This window comes from Symphalangus syndactylus, chromosome 2, assembly GCF_028878055.3.
Source record: "Symphalangus syndactylus isolate Jambi chromosome 2, NHGRI_mSymSyn1-v2.1_pri, whole genome shotgun sequence".
Lineage (NCBI taxonomy): Eukaryota > Metazoa > Chordata > Mammalia > Primates > Hylobatidae > Symphalangus > Symphalangus syndactylus.
The window spans coordinates 46688522-46711538 of NC_072424.2; the positions used below are offsets into that span (position 1 = coordinate 46688522).

At 36.7% G+C, this 23017-nt stretch overlaps 1 protein-coding gene across 7 annotated transcripts in view; it reads right to left on the reverse strand.

The window, feature by feature from the left end:
• Nucleotides 1-23017, reverse strand: part of BTAF1 (B-TFIID TATA-box binding protein associated factor 1) — a 107914-nt gene that overhangs the window by 47326 nt on the left and 37571 nt on the right. For 6 of the 7 annotated variants that reach the window (XM_055255666.2, XM_063629774.1, XM_063629770.1 and 3 more), the window contains 8 exons: nucleotides 22809-22985; nucleotides 20339-20479; nucleotides 18958-19082; nucleotides 16415-16535; nucleotides 2333-2437; nucleotides 1069-1218; nucleotides 627-769; nucleotides 92-266 (listed from right to left, as the gene is read on the reverse strand). In XM_055255666.2, the coding sequence (XP_055111641.1) occupies nucleotides 92-266; nucleotides 627-769; nucleotides 1069-1218; nucleotides 2333-2437; nucleotides 16415-16535; nucleotides 18958-19082; nucleotides 20339-20479; nucleotides 22809-22985 (1137 nt within the window). The remainder of the gene's footprint in view (nucleotides 1-91; nucleotides 267-626; nucleotides 770-1068; nucleotides 1219-2332; nucleotides 2438-16414; nucleotides 16536-18957; nucleotides 19083-20338; nucleotides 20480-22808; nucleotides 22986-23017) is intronic. The other variant, XM_055255677.2, reaches the window with a different exon arrangement.

The following is a 23017-nucleotide window of genomic DNA, read 5'->3' on the forward strand; positions in this document are numbered from 1 at the left end:
AATTTTCACTTTTCTGTTGTAAATAATCCTAACAGCTAATGGAAATTGGTTTACTTAATTTGTCTTCATTACTTTTGGGGCAAAATCTTACCTTTTGTAAAGCAGCCCATTCACAGATTACCAAAGCTACACTAATCCTCTGTAAAGCAGACTTGGAGTTCAAATGGAAGAGTAGTAACTGGCCCAGGGATTCAGCTGGTTTAATTTCTTGAGTTACCACATTTACACCTGGATCACAAATACAGCAACAAAGTGCTCCTAACAACCTAAGAGGGAGAAAAAGGAAGTTACTATAAGAAATTACTTGAAGTAAAGTTTCTCCATACTTCGGGAAATTACTTCAATTTCCTATAATTCCTTGAAGCAAAATTTGGCTTTTTGAAGCCATAACTTTTCCCACAGAAGGTATAATGACTATCTGGTCTTCGTAAGAAGATATAAATTCTATTTTAAAGCTTTAAAATAATTAGAAGTATTTGCTTACTCTAATTTTTCCTTAGGCTATAATTAGTGTAATGAAGGACGGAAGGATTGATGGAGACAGCAGAGGAATCTTCTGTTGGTTAAATAACCTTTGAAGGCCAGATTGTAAATGTATGTCTACCTGACACTTAATGTACACTCACTTGGCTGCCATCATTCTGGCCCGGATAACCACAAAATCCCTGGTGGCTGGGTCTTCCATGATGGTGTCAGCACCTGCAATATACTCCTGAAGTACTTCTTTATTCTGGCTTTGGCCTTGGCGCACCTTACCACCTGTTTTTTCCTACAGAGGGAGGGAAAAAAAAAAAAATAATAAAGATTAATCATTAAAACTGAATAGGCAACAACAAAAATATGATATTTTTAAAATGATCCCAGTAAAATACAGTTCTTTTCACAAAATTTTAATGGATAAACATTACTATTCATTTTGTCAGGGACCTAATAAAATAACGGTTTCTCCTTACTTATGTTAATTAAATCACACTTATAACAAGGCAATACAGATTTTTAAAAATATGGTTACTGTTATTAATAATTAGATGATGAACACACAAATACATTATGTCCCTCTACACTTACCTTGGCTCTGGCTTTTACTTCTAGCAACATATTTAAATCGATAGGTAAATGAGAAGGCTGCATCATCAAGCAAAGCCAAGCACCCATCCATGGGCAAGCAGCTGCTACCACATACTGAACTGAAGCCTTACTCAACAGTTCCATCCAAACCTGCAGGGTAAAAGGGGTACATGAAAGTGAATTTTTTCTAATAAAAATAACAAACTCTAACACTTATCTTTAGGAATACTGAGGTTTTTTTTAAAGTAGGAAATAGCACAGAGATTAATTTAGAAATTCATTATAGAGGCTTATTTTGAAATATAGTACTGTTTTCTAATAGGTTTGTGCACTAAAAAAAAACTAATGCAAAGGAAAGTTTTTTTTTTTTAAAAAAAGAACACAATTCTCTTTTTAAAAAAAACATGGCCATAAAAGTAATATAAAATTGTCAAAATCTCAGTAAGTCACTGAAATAAATCCTTTGCATATATCATAAGACTCAATATTAATGCAGTCCTATATTCAACACACACTTAAAAATAGCTCCTAATATTCTCTGCTAAACTCAGAGGTGGTAATAACCTAGTATAAATTTAAAACAGCTTAAGTTTTGATTCATGATCTTACTTAATAAGGATAAGGTACCTTTCCTGATGCCTAACACTTAATGGGCTAGGACTAGCCTATAGCAAGATCACCACTGTTAATCCAAGGTTGTTAACAATGAGTCACTTTAGAGGCCAACAATTCAAGAGTAATTTAACAGATTATAAAGGTACAAAAGTGCCACTCCCCTCCATAAATGCTATTAAATATATCAAATGGCTCCTCCTTTAATGATTCTAACACATATGATCACTCTTTCTAAGTAGGGAAAAAAGTACAAGTTTCAACAATAATTAGACTCTGTATTACCAATAGATCCTAAAAGGTACTTTGCAGGATCTATAAGCATACTGATAAACAGCAAGATGAGGGCTAGAGAAAAGCAATCTTTTCCTCACTTCATTTTCTGTATTGAGGCTATCAGAAAGTGCTTAAAATACCTGTGTAAGTCACATAATAAGAGGAAGAAGCATGGCCAACCAAAACTTAACTATTACATGCTACATGTAAGAAGCCTAGTTCTCTGTCTCATCTTGCAGATCTCCAGACTTTTCAAATCTCCAGACTTTTCAAATCTCCAAGAGATATGAATGATCAACAGAACAGCAATTATGAAAAATTTTAAAAATCTACAAAAGTTACTAGGAAAAGGAATACAAATACATTTGCTGTGTACCTTGTGAATAAGGTCCAGAATTTCCTGGCTGCTTTCCAAAACACAGAACTGAAAAATGTGTCGGAGCATATCAGGCAGTATAGGTATAAGCCAAGATGAAGAGTTCTGAAAACAAAAACAGAATTAAAAGCTGTAGCATATAATTCTTGGATGTTAGCTTACCTGAAGAATTATATGTCAAATAACAGAAGTACTACCATGAAAAGATTGCATGGTTTCATTAAAAAGGCTAAACAGGTGATAAACTTTGACAAGATTCTAAGGCAACAAACACCATATTTATTGTACCAATGGTCTGAAAAAATAACAGCATATAATCACTGGGAAGCTGAAAAAAGTCTGATTATCATTAACAACAATTTTGCCTCAAAGTTGAAATCATCCTCCATATGGAACCATCCCCTAACCAGCAACATCTCTCTGGTTATATCATACATCACTGCTTTGTCAAGAAAATCTATAAAATAATCAGGTTACTGCTGTTGTGCTAGATGATCAGAGTTTAAGTTCTATATGCTCACCAACAATCCAAGTAATGAATTATACCATAATATCCAACCTAGAAACTTCTACTTGGAGTTCACTACAAAATTAAGGTAAAGGTTCTTAATCTATTTTGGGTCAGAGACCCTTTAAAACTCTGATGAAAACTATGCACACTATGTTATCAGAAAAACATATAATTACAAACAATATTTTGCTTCCAAGGTTCAGGGATCTCCTAAAGCCTGGGTTATAAACCACAATTTAAGGAATTTCCTAACAATTCAAAGGCCCACCCAAATCAAGCAACCAAATAGTGCTTCACCAAGTATCTAATGTGTGTCTAGAATTCCCAGAATAAGGAATCCCAAACTGTCTATTGCTATTTAAACAACTACAAGCTCACTGGATAGAAATGTTCATCAGAGAAATTCTACTAACTGGCTCAAAGTACCTAACAGCCCCTGCCCGCCACATGACTTTTTTAAAGCACTAAATACAGTGTTTTTAAGAGAAATTTGGAAATTTTAACTGAAATTGCAGAAATCCACAAGTTCTAGGGATAATAAATGTTTAAGTTAGAAAGCTACCTATAATTTGTAGCCAATGGAAAACTAATGACAAAGGTAGGACCAGGGTTTTATGTTCTCAACATGGTTTGAAACAAGTTTTAAAAGGGCCACATGACTCCTCAAAGATGTAAAAACAGAACTGCCATTTGACCTAGCAATTTCTTTACTGGGTATATACCTAAAGGAATATAAATCATTCTATCATAAAGACATATGCATGAATATGTTCACTGCAACACTATTCACAAGAGCAAAGACATGGAATCAACCTAAATGCCCATCGACAGTAGTCTGGATAAAGAAAATATGGTACACATGGAATACTATGCAGCCTTAAAAAAGAACAAGATCATGTTCTTTGCAGGAACATGGATGGAGCAGTAGGCCATTATACTTGGCAAACTAACACAGGAACAGAGAAGTACATATCCTCACTTATAAGTGGGAGCTAGCTGATGAGAACATATGGACACAGAGAGGAACAAAAGACACTGGGGCCTACTTGAGGGTGGGAAGGAGGGAAAGGATCAGAAAAAATAACTACTGGTTATTAAGGTTTAGTACCTAGGTGGCAAAATAATCTTACAACAAACCCCCGTGACATTAGTTTACCTATATAACAAACCCGTACATGTACCCATGAACCTAAAATTAAAGTTTAAAAAAAAAAAAACAAGCCATAAATCAATTGGAGGAGCATTCTCACTACTTCACTATGTCTTAACTCTACTTTTCTGATAACATAGGACATTTCACTGGATAGAAATGTCCATCAGAGAAATTCTACTAACTACCTCAAAGTACCTATCGGCCCTTGCCCTCCACATGACTTTTTTAAAGCACTAAATACAGTGTTTTTAAGAGAAATTTGGGCCGGGCGCGGTGGCTCACGCTTGTAATCCCAGCACTTTGGGAGGCCGAGGCGGGCGGATCACGAGGTCAGGAGATCGAGACCACGGTGAAACCCCGTCTCTACTAAAAAATACAAAAAATTAGCCGGGCGCGGTGGCGGGCGCCTGTAGTCCCAGCTACTCGGAGGCTGAGGCAGGAGAATGGCGTGAACCCGGGAGGCGGAGCTTGCAGTGAGCCGAGATTGCGCCACTGCACTCCAGCCCGGGCGACAGAGCGAGACTCTGTCTCAAAAAAAAAAAAAAAAAAAAAAAAAAAAAAAAAGAGAAATTTGGAAATTTTAACTGAAATTGCAGAAATCCACAAGTTCTAGGGATAATAAATGTTTAAGTTCTAGAGAAAGAGAAAGGGAAGCTGGGAAGAAAAAAGTTCTTCTTTTCTCACTGGAGGGAATCAGGGACAATCTTAACAGAATTAGGAAAGCTATAATAGCAATAAGCAAATAATTTGGTGTTACTCTTCCATAATGTCTCTTAATTTCTGAAATTCCCCCCAAAATATTTACCAACTCTCTTCCCCGACCCTCAACCCCAACACTGGCAATCCAAGCAGTTGCCCGTAGGTCCCCAAAAGTCACTTCTATAGAGGAAGATTTTCGCCCTATATTTATGACCAATACATGTAATATAAACTGTAGTTGTCTTCTCAGGCTACAAACATCGTTACTCTACTAAATTCTACTTTATAATTATTAAAAACAACCAGAGAAGGAAAGGATACATGGGTAGAACACAGGATTTTTAGGGCAGTTAAACTATTCTGTGTGATACTGTAATTGTGGATACATGACATCATGTTTGTCAAGCCAATAGAACGTATACTACTGAGGGTGAACGCTAATGTAAATTATCGACTTTGGTTGATAATAATGTGTCAATGCAGGTTCACTGATTGTAACAAATTAGTATTAGTCTGGTATGGGATACCGATGGTGGGGGAGGCAGTGTTGAGGATGGGGGATGGGATATATGGAAACTGTACTTTTCCCTTCAATTTTGCTGTGAACCTAAACTGCTCTGAAAAATAAAGTCTAGGCAAATAAGCATATGAAAATATGGCCCACATCGTATGTTGCCAGGAAAATACAAATTAAAACAATGATGAGCTACCACTCTATACCTGTTAGCATGGCCAAAATCCAGAACACTGACAACAACAAATGCTGGCCAGGATATGAATCAACAGGAACTCTCACTCATTGCTGGTAGAAATGCAAAATGGGGCAGCTATTTTGGAAGTTTCTCACAAAAATTAAAAATACTCTTACCATCCAGCAATTGTGCTTCTTGATATTAACCAAAGGAGGCAAAAAAGTCTACACAAAAACCTGCACAAGATGTTTATAGCAGCTTTATTCATAACTGCCAAAACTTGGAAGCAGGCAAGATGTCTTCAGTAGGTGAATGGATAAACAAACTGGTATAACTAGGCAATGGAGTATTATTCACTAAAAAGAAAATGAACTATCAAGTCATGAAAAGACACAGAGAAATCTTAAATGCATATTACTAAGTGAAAAAAGCCAATCTGAAAAGGCTCCATACTGTATGATTCCAACTATATGACATTCTAGAAAAGGCAAAACTATGGAAATGGTGTTTCTTCCTCTGATCTGCCTTCCTGAGACTCAGAATAAGGAGAGTTGATGACAAACAGAAATAAGACTAATGGACGTTTCACTGTACCTGAAAATGAAGGTAAAACTTCTAACCATCTATACCCCCCTTCCATCTTGCCCTCCACCAAACCAACTTCCTGTCACTTACTAATTTAGTGCCATTCTGCTCTCTCCTGCCTCCAGAGTTACACATACTACTCCCTCCTCTCTTACCCTTACCCTTATTTTCCCCTGGCTAAATTCCACTTACCCTTCGGGTTTCAGCTTAAACTTCACTTCTAACATGATGCCTTCCCTGTCCATCACCCATCTCACTTAGGATCCAATAGTGTCTTCTACCTCCCGTTATCAGATAGTTACCTCATTAAGTTATTCTTGTTTAGTTATCTGTCTTCTCCTGTCTAGTCTCCTATTTTAAGCACTATAGGAGAGCAAAGGCCTTGTCCCTTACTACTATCTAGAAAATTGTTCGAGCACACAGCAGGCACTTAAATAGTTGTTGAAATCCATCTTAGCCACTGGAAATGATCCAAATTCGTATCACAAGGAATAGCTGCCAATATGCAAAATTTCCCAAAATAGTGATATTGTAATATAAGAAATTTTTTTCAGCATTTTGTCCAGGGTCTTAAAAAGAAACATATTTGATCTTCATCCCCAGCTCCTGGCACAGAGCTGCTAAAACCCAAAAAACTTCCTGAGTGATAGGGATTATTCATAATAACCATAATTTAGTTTGTGCTAAAGAAGTGACTCTTGGTGGGCCCCAAGATAGCTTCAGAATGGAGGCTGGTTGCCAGAGGAACTCACTATCTGATTAGAGGCCTAAAAAATTTCAGCCTGCCTCCTGCTCCCCACCTCCAGAGCTGGAAGGGTTGGAGATTAAGTCAATCACCTCACTAATGGCTAATAATTCAATCAATCATGACTACATAATAGAGTCTCCATAAAACACTTACATTTATGGGTTTATGGCTTGGTGAGTGCACAGAGGTGCTGAGGGTGACGTGCCTAAAGAAGACATGGAAGCTCCAAGCACCTCATCCCCATACCTTGCCTTGTGCATCTCCTTCCATCTGGCTGTTCCTAAGTTGTGTCCTTTATAGTAAACTGGCAATTGTAATTACCAGTTTAACAGCCTTTCTGAGTTCTGTGAAGCATTCTAACAAGTTATCAAACCTGAGGAGAGGGTCAGGGGAACCCAGTTTACAGATCGTAGGTCAGAAGTATGGAAGGCCCAACACTTGCAACTGGTATCTGTTGTGCGACTGAGCCCTCTAACTTGTGGGAGCTGACACTAATTCCAGGTAGACTGTCAGAACTGAACTGAATTGTATGATACCCAGTTGGCATCCAGGGAGTTGGATAACTGGTTGGTGTAAGGAAAAAACCCCACACATTTGGTGTCAGGAATGTCGTATTGTAAAAATGGCTCAGCAATAGATCCCTAACTGGCAGATTCGGCATCTCAGGTGTGATAAGATCTTGTCTGTACCCTTTTGTTATGGTCCCTCTTTTATCTTCCCACAAAATGGGTACACTCAGAAAAAAGGAGCAATCTGAGCATTACCACAAACACCTGATTCTTGCCTGCAGGCCAATTCATCATTTCTACCAGCATATCAAATGTTCTCAGACTGTAGGGAAGAAAATCAGGAGAGAACCTGTAAGTTGGTGATGAATCACACTGAGTTCTTTCACTAATTTTACTAATTTGCTCTGAAACCCTATTTTGATCCACAGCCAAAGGAAAAGAAAATTTCCACATCAGACAGTTTATGCCTTGTTCTATTCATTTCTCCAACCAACATTTATTGAAGGTCAGCTAAATATTTCAACTTTGCTCTTTTTCATATTTTTATAAAAATACCCAATTATGCTAGCATTCTCTAAGGCCAAAGTCTTAGTTCAGGCTATTCTTCTGGTCTTTTGTTTCCTACTTATTTGTGTATGTTAAATTTTCTAACATTCTAAATTACGCTTCAGATTCCAACTCAATCTCATGTATATCTTCATGTAATAACTAAGCTTGCCCTTCAAACAAAAGTTAATGTATTTGTAACCGAAATTTTGGAATGACTCACAAAGTGACTGAGATGCAATGGAATGGAAAAGTTGACCCAGTCAGTAAAGAAGGCAAAATAGGAGATTCGTGTCTAGGAGTTTGTCTGGCAACAACAGTTACCAGTTATCAACACTAGTTAATCTGGATATTTCAGTAATTCACTGATAGACATATATATTAATAGGTATACTCTAGCATGTACAAACATACTGGCTAAAGAGACAATATAGAAAGGACAAACAAATGGTAAATTCCTTCACTTTGATTACTAAGCTGCTAGTTTAGCAAAAAAAGTTATACCTTGATTGTAAGTCATTATGAAATAAAATTAGTTGTTTTTTGTTTTTGAGACGGACTTTTGCTCTGTCACCTAGGCTGGAGTGCAGTGGTACAATCTCTCGGCTCATTGCAACCTCTGCCTCCCGGGTTCAAGTGATTCTCCTGTCTCAGCCTCCCGAATAGCTGGGATTACAGGCACCCACTACGACTCCTGGCTAATTTTTGTATTTTTAGTAAAGACAGGGTTTCGCCATGTTGGCCAGGCTGATCTCAAACTCCTGATCTCAAGTGATCTGCCTGCACTGGCCTCCCAAAGTGCTGGGATCACAGAAGTGAGCCACTGTGCCCGGCCATGGTTTTTCTTAAGAGTTCCTACTTCATGCTCCTCAAGATGACAAGCTTGCTAATTCTTTCACATGTTAACATCACAGAAGAAGGCACACTGATTAAACAATATATTTTCACAAATGCCATGGTATGCCACAGGGAAGTATAAAGGAAATAATGTTTCAGAGACAACTGTATTAACTGTGGTTCTATTTAAGGACATTTTAGAGATGTGCATGCCAGCACACATACTTATAACGGATACCTTTTAAAAATAAGGACATGTCCCTTATAAAATCTACTGATTTTACAAAGCAAAACAAAACCAAAAATTTACTAAAGATAACCAGGATAATTTCAAGGAAACAGAAGCATCAATCTTTACAACGCAGTGATACACTGAGCTATAGCCAAGTCTGACCTTGAAAAATTACTTTAGAATTATTGAGGTATAGCTTGAGAAGTTTGAAACTGAAACCAGGACACAGCTACTGGCAATTCAGGTGAGTTTCCTTTTCTCACTTTGTAGTTAAAATGACTCCATATTCAGAAGTGGGAAAGCAATTAGACACATAATTATTTTGTCCCCATATAAAATTTAGTAAAAGCTGAAAGCCAGAATAAGACCTGAAACTGAAGTGAGCTGCTTATATGAGCTTGGGAAAGTTTCTTAATCTTTGATTATCAGTTCTCTCATCTGCAAAACAGGAATGGCAGTAGCCACCTCATGTAAACTGTTTAGCACAGTTCCTAGCATAAAGTAAGCCCTCAACAGCTTAGATTATTATTACCACAATTAAGTATCATTCCTATACCCCAGAATAAGGAAAGAATGCTCAGAATGGAACTACTAATTATCGTTTTAGTATCTGTACTATTATTTATACTTGTATAGCATTAACATTTTCAAAGCACTTTCATATACATTATCTCACTTGATCCATGTAACTCTGAGAGAGGCTAGAGATAATCACCAGAGAGGGTGAGACAAAACTGACCAAGGTCATAAATTAGCAAATGATAGAGCCAAAGTGAGAACTCAGATCCTGTCTACTTAAGGGATCTTTTCATTATACCATTGAAGGGGTAACAACAGTGATAAAAAGCTCTATTTAACTGCTCTTTACCTTATGATTGCTTCCATAAAGGATTGCTGACTAATTAGGAATACTTAACAACACTAAGAAATCAAAGGCAAGGAGGCAGCTCAGAAAAAGGAACACAAATTAAAAGTGAGAGTAGATTTTTATTATCACAATAGGTCAATGATCTTTCATCCAAATTCCCTGGAGCCAGGTGTGTTTTGAAACTCAGAAATTTTTCAAATTTTAGAATAATGAATTGTTTAAAGTGTATATTATATAATATCTCCAATAGAATACCGGTAGCACCTGAATAAAATATATTAATATTTCTGCAGCAAAATGTGTGAATAGGCACATTAAGTGGGATAAAGACTAAACAGTTTCTCTTCAGAATGGTCAGGTTTTGCCACCAAATTAGTAGTTTTATAAATTGACCCAACTCACAAAAAGCTTTGGCTTTCAAAGTTGCAGGAAAGGAATCATGGAACTGCACTACAAACAGTTTGCACACAGCTATAAATTAATCAATAAGTAACTTTCAGGCAATTTGTGGAGAGGAATACAATAACAGATAAAAGCATCAGAGATGGTTTATTCGTACAGCTTTTCAGAAAGCAAATAATGTTGCTGGGATCACAAGATTAACAATAAAAACTAAATGAGTTTTCACTGCATAATGACTTTAAACAATGATTTAAATAAAATGAGTTATAGAAGTTGGAAATGCTTTGTCGCACTAGAGATTTGATCTGTCTCATGAAAGAAAAGGTACAGAGAGGAAGAAAGGGAGCTAAAATTTAGGAAGGTAAGAGTGGGAGGAAGTGGGGGTAGGGGAGCAGGGGGCAAGGAGCCATGTCCAAAGATACTTTGGACATGATTACACTTAGGATACAAGAGTGGATTTAGAAAATGTTCTTGACTCCAGAATAAATATTAGGAAATATTAGGGGAAAATGTTGACAAGAGCCAAGTATTAGAAGACCAAGCAAGACAGGAATTTAATTCTAATATAGTGGTAGGTGATTACAAATTACTAACCAGTTTGTGAGTAACTGAAGCTATGGTCCCCCAAATCCTTCTGAAACTTAAAATTCTTTCCTTTTAGAAATACTATGACCATGCAGAAACGAAAATTCCAAACTTTAAGGAGCATACTGGAGAAAGGATGATAATTTTTATGAATATACAGAAGGGAGAAGTAGGTAAATTAGAAGATAGGATTATAACTTAATTTTAATTTTTTATTACAAAAACTTGAAACAAGACAAAATTATAAGAAATGTCAATTATGGATGGCGTAAACATAAATGAATGTTGTTTCATACAATTCCCTGCTCTTTTCTCTATTAAAAAAAATCCCAAAATTTAAAAAAAGGAAATAGCTGGTAGTATTAAGAAAAGCTTCCTGAAAGGTTTGGCTTTGGGCTGGGCACGGTGGCTCATGCCTGTAATCCCAGCACTTTGGGAGGCTGAGGCGGGTGGATCACCTGAGGTCAGGAGTTCAAGACTAGCCTGACCAACATGGCGAAACCCTGTCTCTACTAAAAATACAAAAATCAGCCAGGCATGGTGGCACATGCCTGTAATCCCAGCTACTCAGGAGGCTGAGGAAGGATAATCACTTGAACCCGGGAGGCCGAGGTTGCAGTGAGCCAAGATCATGCCATTGCACTCCAGCCTGGGCGACAAGAGCAAAACTCCATCTCAAAAAAAAAAAAAAAAAAAGTTTGGCTTTATGCTATTATTTGAAAAAACAGAATGAAATAGCCAACAAAAATAGTAAAGCATATTTGTGGGGACCAAAATCAGACCCTGCTAAGAATTAGTGATTAGTGTCACAGCCACGGTCTTTGGTGGTGAGGATAATAAACAGCAAGCATCAGTGCAGTGACAAAGCACAAAATCTGGAAGCATCAATATTAAGTTTCATAGACAGCATCTCTTTCAGTAAAGAGATACGCTGAAGATAAAGGCTAAACACGAGTGAAATTTCATGAATGATGCCATTAAAAATAAGAGAAAAAGAAGCTAAAAGCATAATCAACACAAAAGGATACAGGAAACACAATAAACGTGAAGACTCCAACAAAAAAGGACCACAAACATGTCAGAATAACTGGAAGAAAAATATGGAAGCAGAATGTATTTAAAAGTCTAAAGGGAACAGACTAGAAAAGCACTTTTGTTCAAAACACATTCTGTACGCTTGTCTAATTTGAAATTGACATATTCAGTAAAATGTCTGTGAAAGTACATATCAAAGATACTAAATATGAATCAAAGAGAAGTGAGGGAATAATAGTTTTTTTAACCACATCACCTAATCTTCCTGACTTTTCAGCTTAGTTTATCTTTTAACGCTGCTGTCTGACATCTCTCACATATTGGTCTTCTGTTATTTAACTCTTCACAGAGGTTATTAAACTTACCATGTAATAGTCTTATAGCAACCATACTGTAAATTTTTCCAAGGTAAGAAACATGTAGGATGATACGGTTTGGCTCTGTGTCCCCATCTAAATCTCATCTTGTAGCTCCCATAATTCCCATGTGTTGTTGCAGGGACCCAGTGGGAGATAAGCGAATCATGGGGTGGGTCTTTCCTGTGCTGTCCTCATGCTAGGGAATAATTCTTACAAGATCTGACAATTTTAAAAACAGGAGTTTCCCTGCACAAGCTCTCTCTTTGCCTGCTGCCATCCACATGGACGTGACTTGCTCCTCCTTGCCTTCCACCATGATTGTGAGGCTTCCCCAATCATGTGGAACTAAGTCCAATTAAACCTCTTTCTTTTGTAAATTGCCCAGTCTCAGGGTATGCCTTTATCAGCAGTGTGAAAAAAGGCTAATGCATAGGATTTCTTTTTTTAACTTCCCAGAAAACCCAGCACAGAATCTCACACTAATTTACTTAACAAACATTGAGGGCCTATGCTTAACAGGTGGCTGACATGCCACAAATTACATACAAAGACAATGGCATTCTGGTATAGGAAATTAGATAAAGAGTCATCATTAAATGATAAAGAAATGAAGGCCAGTACCAAAGCCTTCATTTATGAGCCAGCAAGGGCAAATTCAAAAGGCAAAAAAAAAAAAAAAAAAAAAATCCCTGGACAAGAAAATCAACATCAAAGAACACAGAGATGTTTTCACAACCAGGAAATTTTAAAAGTCAATATCCATAATCATTCAGGGACTAAAAATTGGAAGGGGAATTTTTTTTTTTTTTTCTGAGACAGGGTCTCGCTCTGTTATCCAGGCTTGGCAGTGGTGCAATCTCAGCTCACTGCAGCCTCTGCCTCCCAGGTGCAAGCTATTCTCGTGCCTCAGCCTCCCGAGTAGCTATGATTACAGGCACACACCACCATGCCCAGCTAATTTTGGTATTTTTAGTAGAGACAGGGTTTCACCATGTTGCCCAAGTTGGTCTCGAACTCCTGGCCTGAAGTGATCCACCCGCCTTGGTCTCCCAAAGTGCTGGGATCACAGGCCTGAGCCACCGCGCTGGGCCCAACAGGGATTTATAACAATCTTGGGATCTTATTTATAGCAAAAATTTTAGAACAAGGGAGGAGGTATTACAAGACTAACAAAAGTGAGAAATCACAATTGACAGCAGAGAGGAGATAAAAATTAGGCAAAAGCAACCGAAAAAGAACAGTTCAATTACTGCAAGCAGTGACTCGTGTATCTCAATATTCCCACAGTATGCTATAATAAACAGTATAAAAACTAATAACCAACAAATAATACTGGTGACTGATTCACCAAAAAAAAGTTAGCTTATGTTTAATATACTTTAAAATGATGATTTACTGTGGCAGTTATTTTAACAGTTAACTATTTTTTTGTGGCAAAAAAAGTATATTTCAGTTATCTGAAAATTTCATTTATACAGAATACCTTATTTTCTAGTAATGTAAAGTTGGTATTACTAATAATAAAGTCACAAGTTAAAAATAGCCTGCAGGTGGCTTGATCACCTAATAAGGAATAAAAAGGCTTTAAAAAACAATATGAAACTGTATCTAAAATATACAAAGAACGCTTAAAATTCAACAATAAGAAAACAACCCAATATTAAAATAGGCAAAAGACTAGCTTGGGTAACCTAGCAAGACCTCATCTCTAATAAAAAAAAAAAAAAAAAAAAAAAAATTTTTTTTTTTAATTAGCCAGGCATGGTGGTGCGTGCCTGTAGTCTCAGCTACTCAGAAGGCTGAAATGGGAAGATCACTTGAACCCACGAGTTCAGGGTTGCAGTAAGCTATGATCACGCCCACTCAACAGTGTGAGACCTTGTCTCAAAAATAAAATAAAATAAATAAATAGGCAAAAGCTGAACAGACACCTCACCACAGATGAGAGATAGATGGCAAATAAACATATGGAAAGATGCTCAACATCATGTGTCACCAGGAAACTGCAAATTAAAACAACAATGAAATACTACTACACACTTATTAGAATGGCTAAAACCCAAAACACAGACAAAAAATGCTGGCCAGAATGTGAAGCAATAGGAACCCTCACTCACTGCTGGCAGAAACACAAAATGGTACAGCCACTTGGAAGACAGTTGGCAGTTTCTCACAAAAGTCAACATACTCTTACCATACAATTCAGCAGATACGCTCCTTGGTATTTACTCATGTGAGCTGAAAACTTAATGCCCACAAAAGAACCTGCACATGAATGTTTATAACAATTTTATTCATAATTGCCAAAAACTGGAAGCAATTAAGATGTCCTTAGAAGGCAAATGAATAAACTGGTACAGACAATGGAGTATCATTCCGTGATAAAAAGAAATGGGCTACCATGACATGAAAAGACATGGAGAAACCTTACTTTCATATTGCTAAGTGAAAGAAGACAATCTGAAAAGGCAGCATACTATATGATTCCACTATGTGATATTTTGGAAAAGACAAAACTAAGGAGACAGTAAGAAAGATCAGTGGCTGCTAAGAGTTCAGGAACAGGGAAGGAAGGATGAATAGGTGGAACACCGGGGATCTTGGGGATACTAAAACTACTCTGTACGATACTGTAATGGTGGGTACATATCGTTATTGTACATTTGTAAATGTACAATATGTACAAAATGTACAGAAGAATGAACAAACCCTACTGTAAAGTATGGACTTTAATGTATCAATATTGGCTCATCAGTTTTAATAAATGTACCACACTAATGCAAGATGTTAACAATAAGGGGAACTATGTGTGGGTAGTAGGAGGGATAAAAGGGTATTACAGGAACTTTGTGTACTTTTCCTTCACTTTTTTCTGTAAATCTAAAACTGCTATTAAAAATAAAGTCCATATATACAAAAAGAACCACATGAAGAGAAAAAATTTGGTAACTTCAAAAGGTCTATATAAAATGAATTTAAGAATTCACAAACATTTAGGCAAAAACCATAAAAATAAAGCAAAAATGAAATGAAAATTAAGAACAACCCATGCCAGCTGTCATATCAGCCCATGCTTGATCAACTGAGAACTGTAAAACAGACCTGGCAGTTGTTCTCAGAGATTTGGATTAGACAAAATCAAAACGATAATGCAAAACAAAATTTACAGATGTTTATTTACAGAAGTTCAACACAGTATCATGCTGCACATTAAAGCAAGTCTACACAAAATGTTCCTAATTCACATGAGAATCCACGGTTAGTGAACACAAAAGAGGCACTTATTCACTACTTAGTCACTATTTTAAAAAAAAGATTGGCCCAAACTGTACTACCTATTAACAGCACGCTAGAAAACTGAATTTCTTATTGATAGTCTCCTAAATGTAGGTATTTTGTCTGACCTATAAGGTTATTTTAAAAATGGTAATGTGAAGCCTTTTATAAACAGAGCAAGGACTCCTAAGCTCACCACAGGCTCCATTTACACACTGATATTATCTGAATGATCTCTGTAGACATTTCGATGTGACTCCTGAAGTATACTATCCTTGAAAGTAGCGGCCGGGCGCGGTGGCTCACGCTTGTAATCCCAGCACTTTGGGAGGCCGAGGCGGGCGGATCACGAGGTCAGGAGATCGAGACCACGGTGAAACCCCGTCTCTACTAAAAATACAAAAAAATTAGCCGGGCGTAGTGGCGGGCGCCTGTAGTCCCAGCTACTCGGAGAGGCTGAGGCAGGAGAATGGCGTGAACCCGGGAGGCCGAGCTTGCAGTGAGCCGAGAGGGCGCCACTGCACTCCAGCCTGGGCGACAGAGCGAGACTCCGTCTCAAAAAAAAAAAAAAAAGAAAGTAGCATACTCTTAAGACTGAAAAATCTTTAAATAAAGGCAAGAGCCTGGGAATTCCTTGGTAAGTCTTTAAGAGTTGTACTCTAGACCTTCAAATGTAGCCTTCTAACCTGGGCCATGGGTTCTGACAGCCACTCAACTGTCAGCCATACAGACAAAGAGCATGCAAAGACTATATAACAGGTCTCTGACAGGAAGAGACTATTCAATCAATCATTCATTCAACAAACATTTACTGAGGACTTCCTATGTGTTAAGCATGATTTCAAGTGCTGAGAATACAACCTAGAACAAAATATTAAAATATTTCTGCTCTTACAGTGATTATATTCATCTACATGGTTACATACCACTAGGCCCAACATTGTCCTGATCTTTGGATATACAGCAAGGGTAAGCTAAACATCAGGTTTAATTGATAAAATTAATTTATATAAGTTTCAAGACTGCTATAGTTATCAGTTCTTACCTGGTCCTGTGTTGATAATAACGTAAACAGAGTTTCCAATGCTGCTCTTCGAACTGATGATATAGTGTGATGCAAAAAAGGCCAGACACGTGGAACTAAAACTGTCAGTGACTGCTGAATACTAATAAAGAAGACACAAATTAATCTTACCTATTCTAAGTTGAAACTCTGTAGATACATTATCTAAATATTCTCATGGGATCTAGTGATGCTGACATCATGTGACTTTTTTGATGAGTAAATTCTTAAAAGATAATACAGTTTTCATATGAACATTCATGTAACAATGTCATTCACAACTGTTATCGTAGCACCAGAAAAGCCAGAGCAAATGCAGTGAAAAAGAAGGGTAGAAATACTAACATCAGGTTCTTCTATGGCACTAATGCTATGAGTCACCTTTATCAAGTTAGGACTTTCCAATATAATTGTTCTTAGGAAAATGGGACATGTATCCTACCTGGTAGTCAGCCTACATGATCAGGATTGCTAATCCTTACTTCTTCCCCATGGCTAACCCTAATGGGTAAATACACATAATTTCCATCTCCCTTTGGGGCCGTTTCTGTCACGTATCAAATGAGCAAGTGGTGGTATGGTAGCAACTTTGACATTTATTATCCTGGTTAGCATTACTAAGTTAGGAAAACTCAAATTTCTTCCTCCTCATAGATTAAGTTTTAAATGGGGAAGCAAACAAAGCCAAGTCTAGACTAACTTGGGCCACGGGATTCCTGTCACATTCATAAGTCATTTGTAAAAGTTATCTGGAACTAGGAAATAATTCATAAGCAGCATTTGAAATACATAGCTCCATAGAAAAAGACATGGGCAAAAAATAATATGCCACTGTATTTGGTCTTTTGTGGTTCCTCCCAGGAGGCCCATGTTTTAACTCTATTTTCATTACTTGCAGGTTTGTATGAACACTACCTTCTTGTATTTATTTTCATATTTAGCAAATTTATTTATAAAATTCTACCTTAAACACAGGTACACACAGACATAAAAGACACAAAATACATAAAAGCATTTTAACAAAGTTTAAGTGTCTAACTGTTCATGCTCTAAATAACATGCTACATTTCTTCTTACATAAGCTAGAAGAAAGTATCTGCCAAGTATCACAATATATGAAGCAAATTTGAAACAAAAAAGATGGAAAACTACATTATTTCACATTGAATTAATAGAATTTTCACTATATTCTTTCTTATATTATCCAGTTTTTCTGACACCATCCACGAAGGCCCATAGGCCAAATCCATTCCACCCATTTTTTTTAAGTAAAAGTTTTATGTGTACACAGGCACGTTCATTCCCTTATGTATTACCTATGTACAGCTGTTTTCACACTACAGTGACAGCTTAGTAGTTTTGACAGACAGACTGGCTCACAAAACAAAAATATTCACTATTTGGGCCTTTGCAGAAAAAGATTACCAATCCTTGATTTATAGTAATTAAAAACCCCTTCATCTTGCAGCTTAAAGAGGGCTTTCACATAGATTAACTCATTTAGTTTGTACAGCTTTCATTAGTAATAGAAACATCAAAAATTAGGAAACCCCATAAATATACTACCACTTCAATTTTTCTCTTCTTTTGCTTTGATAGGCACTTATTTTGCTATTCCTACTTATGGGCTATTCAACTAATCTAAACTTAGCATTAAAGAACTTCCAGTAGGGTCAGTATTATTTGAAATATTTTCTACTTTTTTTATACATCTATGGGTTTCATGGGAAATACTCATAGAGCCAGAAACCACATATAAGCATAATTATATGAACATTCACTGAACGCCCTCACTAGGACAAGAACAGTAATTTTCTCATCTGTGAATTTTTTAAAGTTGCATAATAATTTTTTCTTCTCTATCTCTAAGGACACTATTCTCTATCTCTAAGGACACTTATCTCTAACAACATTCAAGGGTCAGTCTAAAAGGTGGGGAATATATTAGTTAGATGAGCTGAGATTCATGTATCAGGACAGGAAAATTGGTGACACTAAATTTTTGATGTATGTTTTTGGCTTCACTTGATCTCTGCCTTTAGACATTATATTACATTATTATGTATTCCCTTCCTGATAATTACTGAAATCAAGAACAAGAGTTGAAGAAATGAACATTACAAAAAAAAGTTCACAGAGGGGCAAGTTTTAGAAAACATAAAGCTGATGTTCGATGATAATTCTGTTAACTAAATGTTACTAAATAAAGCTAAAATTCTACATTCTAGGGCTAGAACTGAAAATACTATTCAATGATTATATTCCTAAGTAAAGAATTATAAGATGAACAAGATGATGAATTATATAACTGAAATATTTCAAGGGTAAAAAAAAAGATCTTTGTAAGCTGCTGCCCAAATGGCTAGAGTAAAAAAGACAAGGCCTTCTGAAAACGGTAGTCTTTGGCATCTCCAGCTTAAATAATATTATTCTTAAAGGTGCTAAAATATTGTATGTTTAGGCTGAATTATCTCAAAAGGTATGTAAAGACTTTTTACTTTATTCCACGAATTAGAAATAATTACCTGCATTGTTGGACCTGAGGATAAGTTAACAAGGATGAAAGGAGAGTCATAATACTATTTGTTGAAGCTGTTAGATCATCTAATTCCAGAAGAGCGTCCCATAATGTATTTATAATGAAGGGTACCTATAAGATCAGTTTTCAAGAAAAGTTATCAGTTTTGCACAAAATACTCACAAACTCTGCCAAATTGTATCCCAGGGGTCACTACTGATTCAACAACACATGCAATTCCAATGACCTTGGACAGTGTCAGTTTTGAGTAAAGTTAAGGCGGTGACACTATTTGCCTTTAACAATTCTCTATTCCTTCTTTTTAATGCCATTCAACTCTACTTTGATACTTCCCTTCCTGACCAGACTCATAATGGGTAGAATTCAGAAAAAAAAAGAGCCACAACTATTTTATGTAAAAAACTTTACTGTGAAGACAACAGAGCATCGAGACACAAGACATGTTCTTCTATGTAACTTTACTGCATTTAAAATGGTACCAATCATGATAAAAAAAATTTAGTTTTTAAGCTCTTAAAATACTGCTTACTGTAATTCTAACTTTGTGTTCTGATTTTGATAATAAGGTGGAAAGTCAGCCAGATCTTTAAAAAAGTCATTTCAAGAAATGAGACTAGAGGGGTGGGTGTGATGAGTCACACCTGTAATCCCAGCACTCTGGAAGGCCAAGACTGGGAAGATCTCTTGAGCTCAGGAGTTTGAGACCAGCCTGGGCAACACACGGGGGCTCCCCCATCACTACAAAAAATAATTTTTAAAAAATCAGCCAGGCACAGTGGCATGTGTCTGTAGTCCCAGCTACTTGAGAGGCTGAGGGAGGAAGGACTGCTTGAGCCCAGGAGAGTGAGGCTACATGTCATCCACTGCACTCTGGCCTGGGTGACAGAGTGAGACCCAAGAAAAGAAAGAAAATGTTATGTGTATATATAGGTTACACAGCACTTATTAGTTAATAATTAATACTAATTAATAATTAGTAATTAATAATGAGAGAGGAGAGATGGGGAGGAGAGGAGAGACAGGGAGGGGAGGGGAGACTAGATTTAAAAAAAAAAATCCAAAAACTAAAATCCAAACAAACAAAAATCCAATACATCTAAAAACCAGGAGTAAAATAAGGAAGAAATGGCTGCATTCTTCTCGAGGAAGTTCCCTATATATTATGTACATGAAGGGAAAGTAGACAAACGGATCCAATTCACTCTTCCAAAGTACAATATATAATCAAGATTGCGTGCATCAGAGGGTTGTTGGTCAAAAAAAATTGAAGATGAAGGAGAAAAATGTACTCAATGTATTCTCTAATACTCCATATCCCAAATGAAAAAAGCTCTGTAGGAAGAAAACTGTAAAAATATTTAATTTACCTTTTGTGTCTGAAGATAGACAAGGCTTTCTACTACAGGCACTAATGATGCTGCAGCAACAGCTCTGACATCATCATCAAGATCCTGGAGTCCTTCAATTATTCTAGTTAAAACTTTAGGCAACAAAGTATTAATCACATCCTGTAAAACAGTACATGAAAATAAATTTTCTATTCTACAGTTACTGTGCTTAAACATTTTAAAATTTAAATTTGCCACATGACAGCTAAATTCCAATATTTACAGTCATGCACCGCTTAACAATGGATACGTTCCGAGAAATACATCAGGCAATTCTGTCATTCTGTGAACATTATAGAGTGTACTTACACAAACCTAGACAGTATAGCCTATACCACTATGTGTGTGATACAGCTACAAACCTGCACAGCATGTTACTGAACTGAATACCATAGGCAGCTACTAACAAAATGATAAATACTGGTATATTTAAATACAGAAAAGGTGCAATTAAAGTACAGTATTATAATCTTATGGGACCACCATCATATATGTGGCCCATCATTGACCAAAACATCATTATGACTGTATCTAAGAAACAATCACATAAACAAAAATGTAACATCAATAGAAGCCTAACTAATGCCATTTGAGAAAGACAAGAGCATCAAGTACTTTATCCAATGAGACATAAAACATCAAAACATGTTTTATACGTAAGACTATGAATTCTCTGTGTGAATACACACACACACAAACCCCTCTGCTAGAATCCTAGCCTCCATATCTCATTCAATGCCACTGACAACCAAAAGGAGAATGACAGTAGAGTGAAAGAAAAGCCATACCTTCCCGCTTCTCATTATTCCAATTTAATGTCTTTTCATTTCCCCCAACAGACCAGCCCTCGGACTTTACTCCTGTGATCATATACTAGGAATCTCACTGAGAACTGGTCTTACTATGAAATAGGGATAACATTTCAAAAACCAATAAGGTGCTTTCCATTTCCATATAAGTCTACTGTTACCTACAGAGGCTAGTGTGGAACACAGAAAAAAAGGTTTTGTTTGTGGGGGGTAAGAAGGTGGCTGCCAAGGGGAGAAGAGAACTAAAAGGGGCAGGAAAAGAAAGGAAGGGAGCAGAGGGAGAAAAGAGTTGGACAGAGTTCAGATCTCTCAGCAGAATCACGAATGCTTTGTTATTGGCAGTTAAAGCAAAAAGAAAAAGACAATCTTAGAAAACTTCAAAAGGCCTTTAGCTTGCCTTTTGAGACAGAAAGGGAGGTTCCAATCTGTTATACAGTGAGCATGGGAAGAGAAGAAAAGCTGGCACAAACCATTAAGTAGCCATAATGGATAGTGAAATCCCTATATAGGCCAATGCCTAACACCCTGACAATGCTGATCCCAACTGGAAAGTATTAAGGGAAATTAAACTGGTAAGAAAAGGTCCTGGTCTCTCTCTAGCTCCTCATTCATAATCTCTCCTTTACTTCCATGTCTCTCCTTTTTCGTCAACACTCACTCTTTGCTGACCCATTATGTTCAGAGTAAAGACAACTATTTGTGGAAGTCCCTAATTCTGCCACTAGATCTATGGTGGGGAAGTAGGGAGAAGGAGAAAAGAGATGTGTTACTGGCATCTCATATTGGAAATCAGAATCAATTTTTCCACAAAAATGTTATGTGTATATATAGATTACACAGCACTTATTAGTTTAGTAAAGGACTTTAGATATATTTATATATGAAATAGGCTTTTGTGGGCCAATCTAAGAACCAAATTCCTAGCCAGAATATATCAGAGTTTTTAATAACCCACTAAGGGAACATAAATGTTCCTAAGTAGGGGACTATGTGCATATGCAGGTATTTTCATCCTAGATGATGTATAACATTACAATAAACACTGTTCTATAAGACATGCCATTTAGTTTCTAGTTCTAGTACTAACCTTAACTAGTTTTGTGACCATCAGCAAGGCATCTAATTTTTCAGAACTTATTTCCCTATATGAAAATAATAAGACTACATGGATTTTCTTCTTATAAGCTGTCATAAAGGATAAAAAAAACACTGACAGTTTATGTAAAAAGTACATGACCATACAGATTGTCTGCTTTACACTTTGATGTCTACTCCTGTACGTATACTGCATAACTTGGCACCATGTTGTATAGCCCTCAGAGCATGTATTCAATATTTAAATGAGTTAAAACAGTAAAACCAAATCATGAAGAGCACTGAATTAACTGTAGCAATGGATTAAAAAGGAAAAATAATCTTTGACCTTAAAGAGCAAACAATGTAACTAACCATCTTTTGATTTATACTTAAAATTCTTATGAGCGCCACCTATCTCTATGACACTGTCTCAAGAGGACAAATCTTGGAAGACTGGCTTCTCTGTAACAGTAAGAATCTAAGGCCATTTCGTCTAATTAGTGAAAATAAACTATAAGGGGAAAAAACTCTCCCACATAAGCTTCAAAACTTGAAATATTTACCTGACGGACTGCCAAAGCATATTTTATTCCCAGCAGACCACCATGTCTAACTTCCCATTGTTCTTGTGTAAGTAATTTTAGCAGCACATCCACAGTCTTATGAACTCCTGTTTCGTTCATGTGTTTTAAAACCACACCTAATGTTTGAGCACAAGTTTCACGAACTGGTGCCACAACCTACAGATGAAAAAGGAAGAAAACTCGTATCT